Raw genomic sequence first — 15,675 nt, 5'->3', positions numbered from 1 at the left:
CCTTAACCTGGGATCCCCAGAATTAAGTCAGAGTGAGGAGGGAGAAGAAGAAATGTGCCGTCAACACAGTCTTACCAAAGTAACAATTTAATTTTACTAATTTATAAAATTGAAATTACAAAATTTATTTGTAATATACAAAATTTAAATGATAAGCTCAAGTCCAAATTAGTTTATACTTGCAAAGATTATCTAACCTTGAATCCTTACAATCAACGTGGAGAGGAGGAGAGCTAATCTTAATTTATATCCTAGCTGAACTTATTTGAACTTATGCCTTTACAAGGGGAGATGCTCCCTTTAAATACAAAATTTGTGGAATCTTTACTATTTGCTTTTACTGTTGGTGAACAGTAACATGTCGGCCACCGAATCTTAACTTTTACTGTGGATGAATAGTACCTTGTCTGCCACTGTGTCTTGGCCTTTACTGTTTGGGAATAATATCTGGCTTCTACTGTTGAAATAGTAGTCTGGCCCCTTACTGTAGATGCATAGTGGTTGACCTTTACTGTAGATGCATAGTGGTTGGTCTGCCACCTGATAAAAATTGACATTTTCTCAAAAAAGTTGAAGGAATAAGGTTCCTTCTACCTGTTTACAGGGATTCAGAGTAAGAGGAGGTCGATGAAGTGTCCTCTTTTTTCTTTTTATCTTTTCTTTTCTTTATCTTATCCTTTCTTTTTTCTTTCTTTATTTTTTCTTTCTTTGCTTTAACTTTTTGACTTGCTTTACTTTTGATTTTAATGGGGGACGGAATATCATCATTATTGCTATCACTATCTTCAACTGATGATAGGGATGCTGTTGAAGATGATGATAAAACAATTTTACTTTTACCTTTATGACGTGTCGTCTTTGAAGATTTACTGTGCGTTTTACTGGAAGATGAGTTTATGGGCTGATTTGAACTGGTTGAGAGTTATTCAAACATCTCTTGACAAATCAGTTTATATTCTTCGGGCGTTTTAGCAGCAGCTAAACGGGCTTGACATTGGGCCTTCTGGATCCCAAATTGAGGGTTATCCTGAATGGCTAATGTGTTCGCATATGTTAGAGCTGGTTTAGATGGGCTGGATAGTTTCTTTAAAATCCACTGGCGGATTTTTACTTCAGTAGTGGAGTTTTTAAAGGATCCCCACCATTTGATTTTATGGCGTTTTACTAACATAGGAATCTGAGTTCATGGGATATACTGATAATCGAAATACCATTGATATACCCATGGGGTGAAGAAGGTCATACAATAATACATAAGAGAGGGGATATGAACTTCTTCAGGTTTAGGTTCCAGTACACTCCAGTTTTTACAAGTAGAGAGAAAAAGCCTAAAAGTTTTTCGATGATACAAAATGAAACACACCACAGCTATATATACAAAAGAAAGGAATCTTTTGACGTAAGGGCATACGTCACAGGAGAGACAGCTAAGAAGGCACTATGCTTTCTTTAGTGCGTTTAGATAAGCTTTATCTTTAGCTTTAAAAAAGTAATGACAGCTGTTTTCTTTAAGAAAAGTCATATGGGTCCTGGCTGTCAATAAACATCGCATCAATTTTGTCGCCACTTGAGGATGATGTAGAAGCAGTCGAATCTTGTGCAATCTCTTTTTCTTTAAGGCGTTCATGCTTAGCCTTTGAAGATTCTGCCTTATCTTTTCCTTTAGTGCTTGGTTCATCTTCGTCTAAAATTTTAAATAATTGTTTACATATTTCTTCTTTAGGCACATTAGTTAAAACTTCCTTAACTAATTGAGATAAATTTAAAGGTGAAGTAACTTCTGTGGCAGATTTCATGGGGCTTGGTTTTTTAGCAAAATCAATAATTCCTTTGGCAGCATAGATTGATGGAGGATTAAAAAAGTTGCATTTATCCCACCATCGTAAGAGGATTCTCCTAACGAGCCAAGGAATTTCAACTTTTGATTCTTCCAATTTTAATTGTTTCTTTATGGCGATTTGGTAATCCCATTTAATGATCCATGAAATTTTATACGTTATAGTGAAAGTCTTGGGTTGATGAGGGATCGATTTGTTTCACAAAATTGTTCATAAATAGTCCTTACTTTGTCTGGCATTGCTATTGGGAAAAGACCCCAATGGTAAAACCATTCTTGAAACCAAAGAGGTAGGTCCCATTCTTCTTTAGCAAGGTTAAAGACGATAAACCAACTAAATTTTCTTTGTCGGTTATCGTAGCAGAGAGCACCAGACCAGGCTTCCATATAATCAAAATAATTAAAATACCTGGGGCGGCCAGGATGCAGTTCTTTAGTTTGAAAAGGATCAGTTCCCCAATCTTCGGCAGCAAACACACGTTTGATAACAAATTTACTGTAAGCCCATTCGCCTTCTCCGCGAACAGTAGGGGTGAAAATTACTGATCCTGTTGCCTCTAAAATTGCCTGATAATAAAGATAATCTTTAGGCAGATAAAGATTAGTAAAATGATTTTTTGTATATAATTTGGCAGCTTCATGGGGAATCATGAGGCTGTGTTCTTTAGCCATTGGAATGAGAAAATTATGACTTATTGGTATAAGAGGAAGTCCTTCTTCAGTAGGTTGAAGGATGCTGGCTTCATAAGCATCTGGCCTAGGCTTGTCAGGATCTTGAGCCTTGCTAGATGTTTCAGCAATTCTTCGTTTGGAACTCATGGGGGGAGACTGTTCCTGTAAGAAATTCTCTAGTTAGAAAATTAGGGAGAGAATTATTTTCTCCTTTAATGAATTCAATATCAAAATCAAATACAGACAGAATTGCTTGCCAACGAGCAAATATTTGTTTAGATGCTATATTCTTGACATCTTTAAAAAGAATATCTTTAGCGCTTTTGCAATCAACTCGAATTAAAAATTTTTGATTTAATAAATCGGATTCAAATTTTTGAACGCAAAGCACTATTGCTAAAATTTCTTTTTTGACCGTTGAATAATTAAGTCGTGGGCCAGTCCAGATTCCACTAGTGAAGCGCACTAATACTTCCTTTTGATTTAGGCGCTGTTTGAGGATTCCTCCGTATCCAATGTTGGATGCGTCAGTTTCCACTATCTTAAAGGCATCGGGATGTGGAATGGCCAGACAAGGTATTGTCTTTACTTTTGACTTTATTTTCTTTACAGGTAAGGTATGTTCCTCTGTCCATACAGGTGGAACTTTCTTTAGCCGTTCAAATAATGGCTTAGCATCTTGAGCCAATTGTGGATAAAAGTCACTGACATAATTGAGACTTCCCAAGAATCGTTGTAATTGAGTCTTGTCTTTAATTTCATCAGGAAATTTATCTGCAAACTCAATAGCACGATGAATAGGAATAATAGTATGATTTGTAATATTATGTCCAAGAAACCTAATGGAAGTCTGAAATAATTTTATCTTTTTTGCAGAGACTACTAATCCATTTTGTTGAGCTCTATTGATGAAAATATTTAAATGTTTAAAATGTTTATCTATGTTTTCTGAAAAGATTAGCACATCATCAATATAAACTATGGAAAAAGTAGTGTAAGGAGTAAAGATATCATTCATTATCTTTTGAAATTCAGATGGCGCATTCTTGAGACCGAATGGCATTACATTCCATTCGTACTGTCCAAATGGAACTGTAAATGCTGTTTTGTATCGATCTTGCTCTGCTACTTGGATTTGCCAGTAGCCTGACTTCATATCAAATTTTGAAAAGATATTTGCATTGTATAATCGATTTAGCAAATCTCTTTTGTTTGGGAGTGGATATCTAATCCAACGTAAAGCCTTATTGAGTGGTTTATAATTAATAACGAGCCTTGGAACATCTCGTTCCAATTCTGCATTATTTTCCACATAAAAGGCTGCACAACTCCATGGGCTTTGGCTAGGCCGAATCAGGCCTTTCTCAAGTAGACTAGCTATTTCTTTTTTACACATTTCTAGATGGCGAGGTCCCATAGCAATGGGCCGGGCTTTTGTAGGTATGTTATTTTCAGTAAAATCCGGCTCATAGGGCAATGTAACAATGTGTTTTTTACGAGCCCAAAAAGCTATCGGATTTTCTGAACAAATAGTGGTTTCTATTTTCTTTTGTAATTCATTAATTTGAGCTTGATATTGTGTATTTATTTTTTCTTGGATATCTTTGCTCTTTACTTCTTGAGCTAATGATAATAAGAAATTTTGCTTCTTTTCTAATTTTGTTTTAATCATATCGATTTCTTTAACTCTTGGTTGAGTAATAAATTTAAAGGTAATTTCTTGACCTTCTAATTCTGTTGTAATCCCTAGTTCCGATATATTCTTAATCGGATATAACATATGCAAGAAAGGATTTCCAAGGATTACAGGATGTGATAATTCTTTAACCATAATAAATGGTAATTGAAAACAAATTCCTTTATTGCAGATTGCTGTATCTTGAAGCTTATAACGAACTGTCATTTTGCTTCCATCTGCAGTATTTAACTCTTCAACTGTTTTCACAAAGTATCTTGATGGAACCAAGCCTTCATTAATACAATTCAAGTCTGCACCTGAATCGATTAGGGCTATGGTTTCAAATATGTATTCTTTATGCACAACAATAGTGACTTTAGTATGCCACTTTTGTGTGATCACTTTGTCTACGAGATTTACATATTGTAATTGATTAATTTCTGGTGGCGTAGGAGTTTCTATAAAATCATCTTTATTTAAGATTTCTAAAAATGCCACTCTATCTTTTAACTGTTGAATTTCTACTTTCATTTGATTCATTTCTCCTCTTAATTCTTTAAGAGTAGGTTCTCTATTAGCTTTTGTATTTTTTATTCGTTCAAAAACTTCTTGAATATTATAGACTGGGTTTGCTTCTTCGAGTTTCTTTACCAATGAGGTTTCCTGAGAGGTTGAAGCTCTATCTTCTTGTAAATTTAGATATGTTTCTAAGTGTTGTCTTTTTTGTTGTTCTGGAAGTTGCTCAATCAGATCTAAAATCAGAGTATCCTTTTTTGTTAAGACATATAAACCATTCATAGCATAGAGTGATTTATAATAGTCGCATAGACCATCACACTCTGATTTAGTATCTGTTAGTTCTTGATCAGATTCGTCTGTATAATCCAGAACATTTATTTCATTTTCCTTTTCCGAATCTGTTTCTGTAATAAATAATTTCATTAGCGAATTCTTGAGCTCTTCATCTACTGTTAGAGCTTGAATTTGCTGTTTCATTCTACATTTATTTGCATAATGTCCTATTCGGCCACATCTATAACAGGCGATTTGAGATTTATCTCTTCTTTTAGCCTTAGGCTTTGATTTCTGATTTTTCTTTGAAGGTTTCTGACTAGATTCTTTTTTCTTTTCATAATACTTTTCTTTTCTTGTTCTTCTAAATGGTCGTCGAGACTTTTCTTTCTTCTTGGAAGAATTCCATAAGGGTTCATAGCCAAATTGTTCACAGAAATTCCCTAGCATTCTTTTCCCTGTTAATTTCTCCTTTTTCATTTGCCTATGTATTTTTATTTCATTGCATAAGGCTAATCCTTCATTAACCACTTCAGCAGCTAATTCTCCATAAGTATATGTACTATAAGGGATCACTCCATTATTCTTTTCTTTAAGTTTATTTCTAACTCTTTCTGCAAATAAGGAAGGTAATCCTGAGATAAACTTCTCTTTCCAAAAATCATATTGACTATCTTCCCGTGCCAAGACAGCAGTAAAAAACACATCTTTATACCACTTAAAGTGAGATAAATCTGGACAGTGTAAATTCATGAGCTGTTCATGTGATTTATCAATATACATAGTAGGAGAGCCTAAAAAGTGTAAGCCTATGGTATATAAAAGAGTATTTACTGCATCTGGAAGTTCCCTAAGCTGTCTTTGTTGATTTTCATCTCTATATTCTTCTCTTTTTATTGCATTCATTATTTGATCTTTACCTTCTTGAGATAGCGAGAAATCCCACCAACCTTTTAATTGTCCTACGAATCCTGCTACTATAGCCTGGGTTATACCTTTATCATTATTTCCTCTCGCTCGACATGCAGTAGCATACATCATCATGTATTGTATAACATTCTTGATCTGATAATCAGATAAGCCATCAATATTCCATTCTACAATAGAATTACCATCATATTGAACATAATTAAAAGATGGTTCTTCATATTGCATATTAATAGGTGATGGACGAGTATAATAAGGTTTCATTTCAACATACCCTCTAGCGCGAGGATAGGAAATTTTATTAATTTCATTAGCTTCTTTAAAGCTTTGTTCCAGATGAAACAGATCTTGATCTGGTTGTTGGTCTTCTTTTTCAGATATTTCTTTATCTGACTCTGTTTGTATAGTTAATGGCAATACAGATTTTTGCTTTTGATCTAAATTTAATTTCATAAGTCGTTTTGTAATTTCTTCAACCAATTCATCTTGTTGGTTACTTAATTTAAATTCTTCTGGCTGAATTGGTGGTTTAAACAAAATTGTTTTTTCTTGACTTCCTATTTTGGAAGTTGTCGCTTCTTGCGCAACAGTAGGCTTTAAATGATTTAATTGATTTTCAATCCGATTTAATTGATCGCCTACAGTAGCTAGATGTAGATTGGTAAAATTGTGTTGTTTTGAGGTGAGGGTAGTTCCTCCCCCCCCCCCCCCGGGAAAAAGGAGCACAATCAACAGATAAGTGGTTATGAACATAAGTAACAGGTTCAAGGGGTGGATGGATACGTTTAAGGGTACCCTAAGGAGTAGTAAAAGTAGCATAAGCCGAAGAAAGGCCAGCTACATAAGATTTATTAGTAAAATCAGGGAAGGGTCTGTTTGTAAAGGAAAAGACTCGTTGTAAAAAGGATTCAAAATCCTGGGACCCTTGTCGTTGTTTGTAAAATTGATATTTCTTGAGCCAAAAGGCTTGTTCTGTTGTACTAAAAGTCATCGCAAACCATTTTTCAAAAACAGATAATGCTTGATCTAATACCATTATTTTAAATGGTTGAGACGGAAGACTTTCTTTATCATAGCCCATATCCGAAGGAGTTGGGCTTTTGATTTCATATGTAGGTTGAACAATATTTTCATCTATTCTATTTAGCCCATTAACAGAGTTAGACCGATGCATTGATACAAACGAATCACTGGATGGTCTAGGTGGTATAGGTTCTATTATGGATGGGCTGGCTGATCCCGCAAATGATTTTCTTGGTTCTAGTCGAACTGTTCTATTTCTTGAGAACCGTAAGGCTACTGATCCTTCCGGTAATTCTACCACTGAATCTAATTCATGAGATTCAGGTTTTATAGGCTGATTAGCATCTTCTAACAGCCAATTCTCAGGTAACTTAACTTGATCCCATTGGATAGATTTAGGTACAACCAAATTACCTTTTGCCAAATTTGTAACAAATAAAGTAGTTAATCCTTTAGGCATTAGTAATTTAGTAGTTTCTTCCCTGAGATTAGGTAACACTGTATTCATGGCTTTGTAATGAATTCTATAAATAAGGATAATATTTTCAGATCTTGGCAACATATCATAACCAGAACTTTGTATGTCTAGAGAAAGGGCTTTCATTAAGTGTGGATCACTTAGAGACAAAGTAAAATTCGGATAACAGGAGAAGTAGATAGGACCATCGCATAAAGATGATTCTACTACTCCTAATAATGAATCATGGAATTTATTATGTCTCTTGTCCCTTAGACATACAATTGCAGCAGTGTTTAATCCTAGTCTTGTGGCAGGTTTTAAAGCAACTTGAACCATGCCAATATGCAAAAAATTATATTTTTCTTGATGTTTTGTAATTAATTCTTGACAAAATAAAGAAAAAGATTGAGATCCTTCATGGATGGGAATTGCTTGTTCCACAGTTTTCACAACATAGTCAGACTTAAAAAGAAAATTAGTATTTGATTTATATATCATATTAGAAGACACAGTAGGTAATTTCCAATTACTTAAACTAGCATCTAAGTTTTCTGCTAAGATTATTTCTTTATTTTTATTTTTTCTGAGAGTTCTCTCCATAGAGCTAGAACTAGCACTTCGAGACAGGTTACTAAATAATTTATCCATCTCTCAGATCACTGTCAACGATTTACACTTGGCCTAACACGCCTTAACTCACGGCTTCAATGGCACTTACAGTTACGCGACTTGGGGTTTCACTGTGATCTGGATAAATTCTTCGCAACTAGGCTCTGATACCAGAGCTTTCATAAAGAAATGATCTCAGAAGGAATGATTTCCTCAGAGAGACCTTTAAACTGCCACCACCGTTTAAACCAATTTGGTATTTTTAAATCAGTACGTATAGTTTGATCAAAATATAGTAACCATGAATGCGTAGTAGTGGGATTTTGAAGACAATACTTTTTCCCACGCATCTTTATAATCAAAATAATTATAAATCATACAATGTTTATATAAGGATTTAAATCTTACTGGAGTATATAAAGAAGATACGGGCCAATCCTTAGGATGGATGACGCGTTTTATTTGTAAAGAGGAGTAAGAAATAATTTTATTTTTATCAAAAGTATGTTTTATTTTTACAGATCCTGTTTCTATTAATATATTATGATAGTATTCCTGAGATTTTGACAAATCAAATGGAACAAAATACCAATTCTCAGGGTATATATTTTTTATAATTTGCCAAGGATTGATATTGTTATTTCCATCCTCAACTTCAATTTCAAAATCATACAAACTTTTTACAAACCATTTATGTATATTACTAGTATTAGTATATTGGATTTTTGGCAAATCCACAGCCATTAACGGATTTGATAACTCTTTACTGTTTACCGTTTGAGACAGAGTAGCCGTACCATGAGCAGGTACGATCGCTTTAGGTTTAGAAGCCATACCTGACTCTTCTGTGGAAGAAGAGGCCATATTCTGCAATGCTTTAAGAACTTCTGGGATTGAGAAAGTTCTTCAATCCATTTTTTAAAGTCTTTAGTATTTAGGGTTTTAGGTAGGTCTTCTGAATGCTCTGAAAGATTTAATAAATACCAACAAAACATTCCTTTTGTTGGTATCAGAGCCTTCTGGTTTAAAATTACTATTCTCTTCATAATAAGAATTCATTTTCTGGATATCATAGATAGTTTTGGGTATGCCTACTGAACCCGTTGATAGCCGTGTGTTGAAGGCTGAGTAAGGGTATAACCAGGCAGTGGCCGCGACTTGTTGATATCATAAAATGGATCCTCTATTGTGTAGATCTAATAGTAGTGTTAAATCGGATGATTCTGAATCTTCAGAAATTAAAAAGATCATAAATCGTAATGAATTAATTTTACAAGATTTTAGTAAAGCAATTGATGAATGGGAAATACCTAAAGTTGATAAAGAACAAATTTATAAAATTTCTAAATTTAATTTATTTAAAACTGATTATGTGATTAAAACTGAAGAAAGAGATTTTCAATTAAGTAAACCTTTTGAAAGAATAACTCTTTTGTCTTCTAAAACTCTACAACATCATAAAAGTAAGAAATACAAATATATTCATATAGGATTAATACAAGTAGGAATAAAACCGTTAACAAGAGAAGGATTAAACACTAGTATTCTTGCAGTAGTAAGGGATGCTAGATTTTTAAATTTTCAAGATTCTTTGTTAGGATCTGTTGAAACCAGTCTTAGTGAAGGGCCTATTTCCTTTGAAGTATACCCAGATATGACAGTTTCATTAAATGATTTAAACATTTTAGAAAGTATAATTTTAGAAATTAAAACTCATAATTATAAAATGAAGCAAGGATCAATCCCTATTGCTCTAATTTATAAAATTCATTATAAAGCCATGAATTCAGCTTTTGGAACTAAATATAAATTACAACCTAAAATTGGGAAAACAAGATTTCTTCAAACAGATTTAACTAAAACAAATACAGTAATTCCTAAAATCATCCAATGGAAAGATATAACACTTCCAGACGAATGGATTTTGGAAGGAGTTGTACCTCCTCCAGTTGTTGATAAAGTAAAACCAAACATAAATTTACAAAAAATTGAGCAATTTGAAGATGGTAAAGTTACATTGAAATTTAATAGAAGTCAAAGTATGAGATATACAGGGTCATCTTCCTCTGTTACTACAGAAGAAAATGATAAACCTAATTCATCTATACCTTCTGTTATTTATGCTAAATATAAAGAAACTGAGCCTAAGCCGATTATTCAAACATTAGTAAAACCTAGATATTCTACTTCTGATATTCCAAATTTAAATCAGTCTCTTAAAATGAAAGGTGTTGATTATAGTAATTTTATACCACAGGCAGTTTATAATCCTGTTGATAATTACTTTAACCAACAGTCAAATTTAGTAAATTCATCTCCAGAATCACCAACAGCATCAGCTATAACTGAAAATGTTAGTGATATAAACAGAGAATTAAATGTACTTAGTAAAGATGATATTGAAAAAAGTTTACTAAAAGAAATATCTAAAACTAAAAATTTAATAAAAATGAAAAAGATATTAAAAATTTATACTTTTGAAGAATTAAAATATGAATATTTCTGAAACAACCCGAATTTTTTATTTTCAAAGATTTTCCAATTAAATTTAATAAACCGACAGCCTGGAAAATTATTTCAATATTTTAATGCGAATACTGTGAGAAACCGAACCGAAAACCGACTGAAAAGGCCGAAAACCAAATGAAAACCAAAGATTTGGGTCGAATCGAACCGAATTGAACGGTTCGACCCAAACCATCTAGAAAATTCCAATTTTTTTTTTTTTTATCTCCAGCGCTGCACCTCTACTCGTCACCCTCACCAGCGCCTCAACTCCACTCCACCGACACAGCCACTGCGCCTCCTCCTTTCTTCTTTCTTTCTTTCTTTTCTTTTCTTTTCTTTTCTTTTCTTTCTTCTTCCCTGCGTCTGTCTGCGTGTGACTGGCGAGAGACAGCAGATCTGTCGCGCGCCACCCAGCCCTCGAGGGCCACCTCTCCGCCACTCCACGCCGCCAGTCGCACCGCCTCACTGCTCCTTCGCGCGCCACTGCAGTAGCTCCGCCCTCTGCCAGATTGCGCAGCGCACAACAGCAGCACAGTCTCCACCTTGTCGCGCCGCCACCGTGCCCTGCTGCTCCGCCACTGCTCCGCCACAACAGATCGCGCCTCTGCCGCCGCTCCAGCGTGCCTCCGACCACCAACAGCCACTGCTCTCCGATCCGGCACGCGTGAAAATCCCCGATCTAGCGAAATTCGACAAAAGATTATATTTTGGGGTAATAAAATTAATGCTACTAATTTTAATTACTTAAATTAATTTTATTATTGTAGTTAATTAATTTAGTTAATTTAATTTAGTAATTGTGAGTAGTTAAATTATGTTAATTTAATTTTCAGTATTGATTTATAATATAAATGTTGATACACTTAAAATCCTTTGGTTAATTTATTGAGGAATTTTGATGATAATATCATGAATGGAATGAAATGAAGAATTGAGAATTAAAGGTAATGTTGATATTGATATTCGGATGGAGGATGAGAAAATTGAATTGATTGATTGCCCGATGGATGGGCTGTGTGGTTTGGAGTTATTAGATAAATTGTTGATATTTTAACAGGTGGATAATCCAATTTTTAGGGGAGATGCTGCCGAAATTTCGGTAGAAATAAAATAAATTTCGGTAGCAAATAAAATTCATTATAGAAATTTAATTATTTATAGAGAGTAGAAAATAATAGAAAATAAAATAGATTTCAGAAGAAATAAATAAAATAGAGTTCGGTAGAGAAATAAAATTTATTATAGAAAAGAAATTAATATCGAGATTAGATTACGTATAAAAATTAAGAGTTTAAAATAAAATTCTAAGAGTGGTAAAGAAATGCTTTATCTGATATAGTTACTTTTGTTTTGTGTCATTCTTAAATTTCTTAGATCGCCCGGGTCCATCCAGTGCTCCTCCAGGACAGAATCAAAGTTAGAACTTCGCTCTCCATCACTGTGAGTAATAATAAATAATGCAGATCAACATGCATTTGCATAGCATTTTTTTTACAAACTTTATTTATGGTATAATTGTATATTTGGATGGATTTGGTGTAATACGTTGAAAGAATTGTTTGATTACTTGTGCTGTGCATATACTGTGCCTTGTTTGTGTGGAATTGGGATGAAGTGGGTCACCATGGGTTTGTGAGACTGTTTCTGTTATATGGATCCTGATTCTGATTTCTGTTATATTCTGATTCTGTTATATGGATCCTGATTCTGTTTCTGTTAGCCGGGTAAATGGGAGATCGGCGCCCCCGTGTGCACCTGATAATTCTGTTTATTCTGAAACCACAGGATGGCCGCTTGTTGTTGCGCACCTGAAAATCTAGATTTGATTGCAGCCTGCAGGGTGGCCTCTTGTTGTGAGCGCTTGATGATCTAGATTGGATGGAGACCACCGAGTTGCCTCCTGTTGGTATGGAAAAGAAAAGAGAGAATGAAAAAACAATGAGAGGGCTGGTCAAGTGAGGATTAGACCGGTCGGCCAGTATGGGGGATCGGCTCCCTGGTGCACATTTGAGAGGATGAGCCATGTGGGAGGACGGCTCATCGGGGGTTCGGTGACTCCACTGACTAATTTCCACGTGATGTGATTATTTGAAGGTGATATTGTTTGTGGGTGCTGATGTAATGTCATATGATTGACTGTTGTGTGTTCATTCAGTATCCTAGGGTGCATTTTGCTTGACTGTATGTGGTGTGTATTATTTATTATTATTCACTGAGTTGCAAAACTCACCCCCTTCTCTCCAAACCTCCCAGGTACTAGGAAGCAGCTGATTTGATTGAAGCTCTGCAATCTTCTCCGCAGAGTTATAAATGTAAATTTTATATTTCTGTTATTTAATTTTGGATGTATAAGTTACTCTATTATCAGAATATTATTGAACTCCGCAGTTATAGGGTCGTGTATTTCCAATTGGGCCTTGCTGTATGCGTTGTTTTATAAACGGTTGGTTGTATTATTAGACACAGGAGAATCAGTATGCCCATATTATGAACGTGATTGATAATGACTAGGCCCAAACTAAATTTTATTTGAGATAATTAAAATTGGGCCGGATTGTATAACATTTATTTACATTTATATCTTAACTTGTATGGGCCTACTGTTCCTATTAAATGGTATGGAATGTATAGTTGAGTAATTAGGCTTACTACGGGCCTCGGGGGCCTTATGCTTACTTGGGCCCTAGTGCCGGTCCGGCCCACGGAAACGGGTCGTGACAAAGGTGGTATCAGAGCAAAAGTTCATAAGTCTAGATGTAACTGCGGAGTAATTCCTGTCATGTCTTGACATAGTCTTCCTTGCTTTCCTCTTCAGCGTTGTTCGTAGTCAGGTTAAAGTCAAGTTGTTTAATGATTAAAATTTGTATCCTTGTCCTTTAGAGATGTGATTTAGCTAATGATGCTAAGGGGATGGTTTAAACTTAAACTAGAATCCTTCTATGGAATAAATAATATTCATATATAATTTAAGTAGGTAAGAAGATAAGTTATATAGGATTAATAAGTTGAAGTTAGATGATGAAAGTGTGCTATTTTTATTTAATACGTGTTGAATATGGAATACATATATAAAAATGCAGGAATGTGTGTATATGTGTGCCTGTGGAATTGAGAATGAGTTGCTAATTATTTATTAAGAGAACTAAATGATTTGGATTCAAGGACATTAGAGTCTATTTAATTAGAGTATTGAATTAGTATATGTATTTGATGAAATTTACATAATGTTAGTTAGTGGAATTTCTTATAATTATTGAGATAAATATTTTTCTGGATGGAATGGATATACATGATTTTTATAAGGTTTGAATATTGAAGGATTTGGTGTGATTTGATATGATAATTGGTGATGAGTATTTTTCATAAAGAATAATATTGGTGGAATTATTATATGAAGTGAGTTTTATTTATGAATAATCGCTGCTTGGTAGAGTAAAGTGTATTGTTGTATTCATCAACTATTTTTTTTAGGGTGTGAATATAGGGAATAATATAAATTATTGTGGTTAAAAGAAAAGTAAATCGCGATTTTTAGCAAGAGATAAATTACTCTAATCTTTATGTACTTAGTGGTGGATATTGTGTGGCTTGTGGAATCTTATGGTTTATCTAATGGTATTTAGTCTTTTGATGTTTAAAATAATTGTTGTATGTAAAGTACAAACAATGATTTTTATTTAATGGGAGATTCTATGATCCGAGGAACAATTCTATAAGGGAATTAAGGTAATTATGTTATGTAAATAGTGGGGCATGATGATTAAGTGTATTGATGAATGACATCGGACCTGGAGAGGTAATTGTCCAATTATTGAATTGATGTTATACCAATGAATTAGATAAGTAAGAATGGATCTAGTCCTGTTACTGAATGAATATTAAGAAAAGAATCAAGTACATAAAGGTGAGGAGTATGAATTAATGTGATTTAAATGAAGATAGCTAGTAATTAGAGGTTTGACAAATTAAGGATAACTGTTAGAAGATTTGATGCAAATAGGAATAATGATACATCATAGGATCTAAGATAAAGATTTTTATATTTTGGGATTTCACGAGTGTAGGAAAAATTGTGGTTCGCGTTGATCTCACTATGCTTATACGAGAATAAATTTTAAGACAAATTGATCAAGAATTGATAAAAAGATTGACTAATAGTTAATAGGAGTATTTACAAGTAATGAAAGAGTTATGGACCTAATCTTAAGGACATTCAGGAATATAAAGGAATGTCTGGTAGAAAAATGATAAGTGGGGCAATGAGGTTGATCGTTTATACCATTCAAAATTGAAGTTAAATTTTTTGAATGGTATAACTTAATTAAAGAAAAAACATCTGATAAAAGTTTAAATCCCATAACTATAAGAGATAAAAGATCAGAATGGATAGTAAATGATCAAACAATAAAAAGTGATTTTCCTCCTAAAACAATTAGTAAATTAAAATATCAACATAATGAAGTTGTATGTGCTCCATATAAAATTGCTCAAGAAAATGATGTAAATAAAAAAGTCATTGAACAAAATAATTTTAGTAATGCTAGTCTAATTTGTTTAAATACACAATTAAAACGAATTGAAAATTTGTTAGAAGATAAACCACGTGTAATTGAAAGTGTAAAAGGTAAAGACAAAATAAAATCTCACATTTTTAAACCTTTTCAAATTTCTCAGTCTAGTCAAAAAGAATTTGTAAACAAATTAAAAGATCAATTAAGTAAACTTGAAGTCCGTTCTGAGACTACTCAACAAGTAGCTCCGGACACTCCTCAAGCATCAAGAAATATAAATATCTTAGAAGAACATACTAATTCTGAGGTTAGTGAACCTGACTCAGAAGATGTTAAAATTTTTGAATTAAATCCTATAACACATAGAGAAATAGTAATTAGGGCACCAGTGTGAATACTCAAATTTTGAGGCTCAAAAAGCCAGTTTTCCCAGACTGCAAACAGTCCGGCCTGCAACAGTGCCATGCCAATTAGTTTGACTTTGCTACAGTAACTTTGACTTACATGGCTCAAAGAGCCAGTTTTGCCGGACTGCAAACAGTCCGGCCGGACCGGAGGCCATTTTGGAAATTCACCGAAAGTATGCCAATATGGTACTTAAAACGTCCGGAATGTCGCAACGACCACGGAACAGGTCTCGAAATTTTTTTCGGAGACC

General features: G+C 33.9%; 1 protein-coding gene across 4 annotated transcripts in view; it reads left to right on the top strand.

Annotated features, from left to right (window-relative positions):
* The window catches only part of LOC149493790 (uncharacterized), a 39,202-nt gene extending 26,082 nt beyond the window's left edge, over positions 1–13,120 (top strand). For 2 of the 4 annotated variants that reach the window (XR_016322737.1, XR_016322736.1), the window contains 2 exons: positions 11,881–11,946; positions 12,760–13,120. Coding sequence is in view for 1 of the 4 variants with exons in the window: in XM_089726508.1 (XP_089582634.1) it covers positions 9,173–10,504 (1,332 nt within the window). In the remaining 3 variants the exon portion in view is untranslated. Of the gene's footprint in view, positions 1–4,377; positions 11,219–11,880; positions 11,947–12,759 lie in introns of all 4 variants that reach the window. The other 2 variants (XM_089726508.1, XR_016322738.1) reach the window with 2 other exon arrangements.
* The last annotated feature ends 2,555 nt before the right edge of the window (positions 13,121–15,675 follow it).

This window comes from Jatropha curcas, chromosome 9, assembly GCF_041381405.1.
Source record: "Jatropha curcas cultivar XTBG-Jc1 chromosome 9, XTBG_Jcur_1.0, whole genome shotgun sequence".
Taxonomy (NCBI): domain Eukaryota; kingdom Viridiplantae; phylum Streptophyta; class Magnoliopsida; order Malpighiales; family Euphorbiaceae; genus Jatropha; species Jatropha curcas.
The sequence above is the reverse complement of the archived record's forward strand: the minus strand, read 5'-3'. Positions and strand labels throughout refer to the sequence as shown.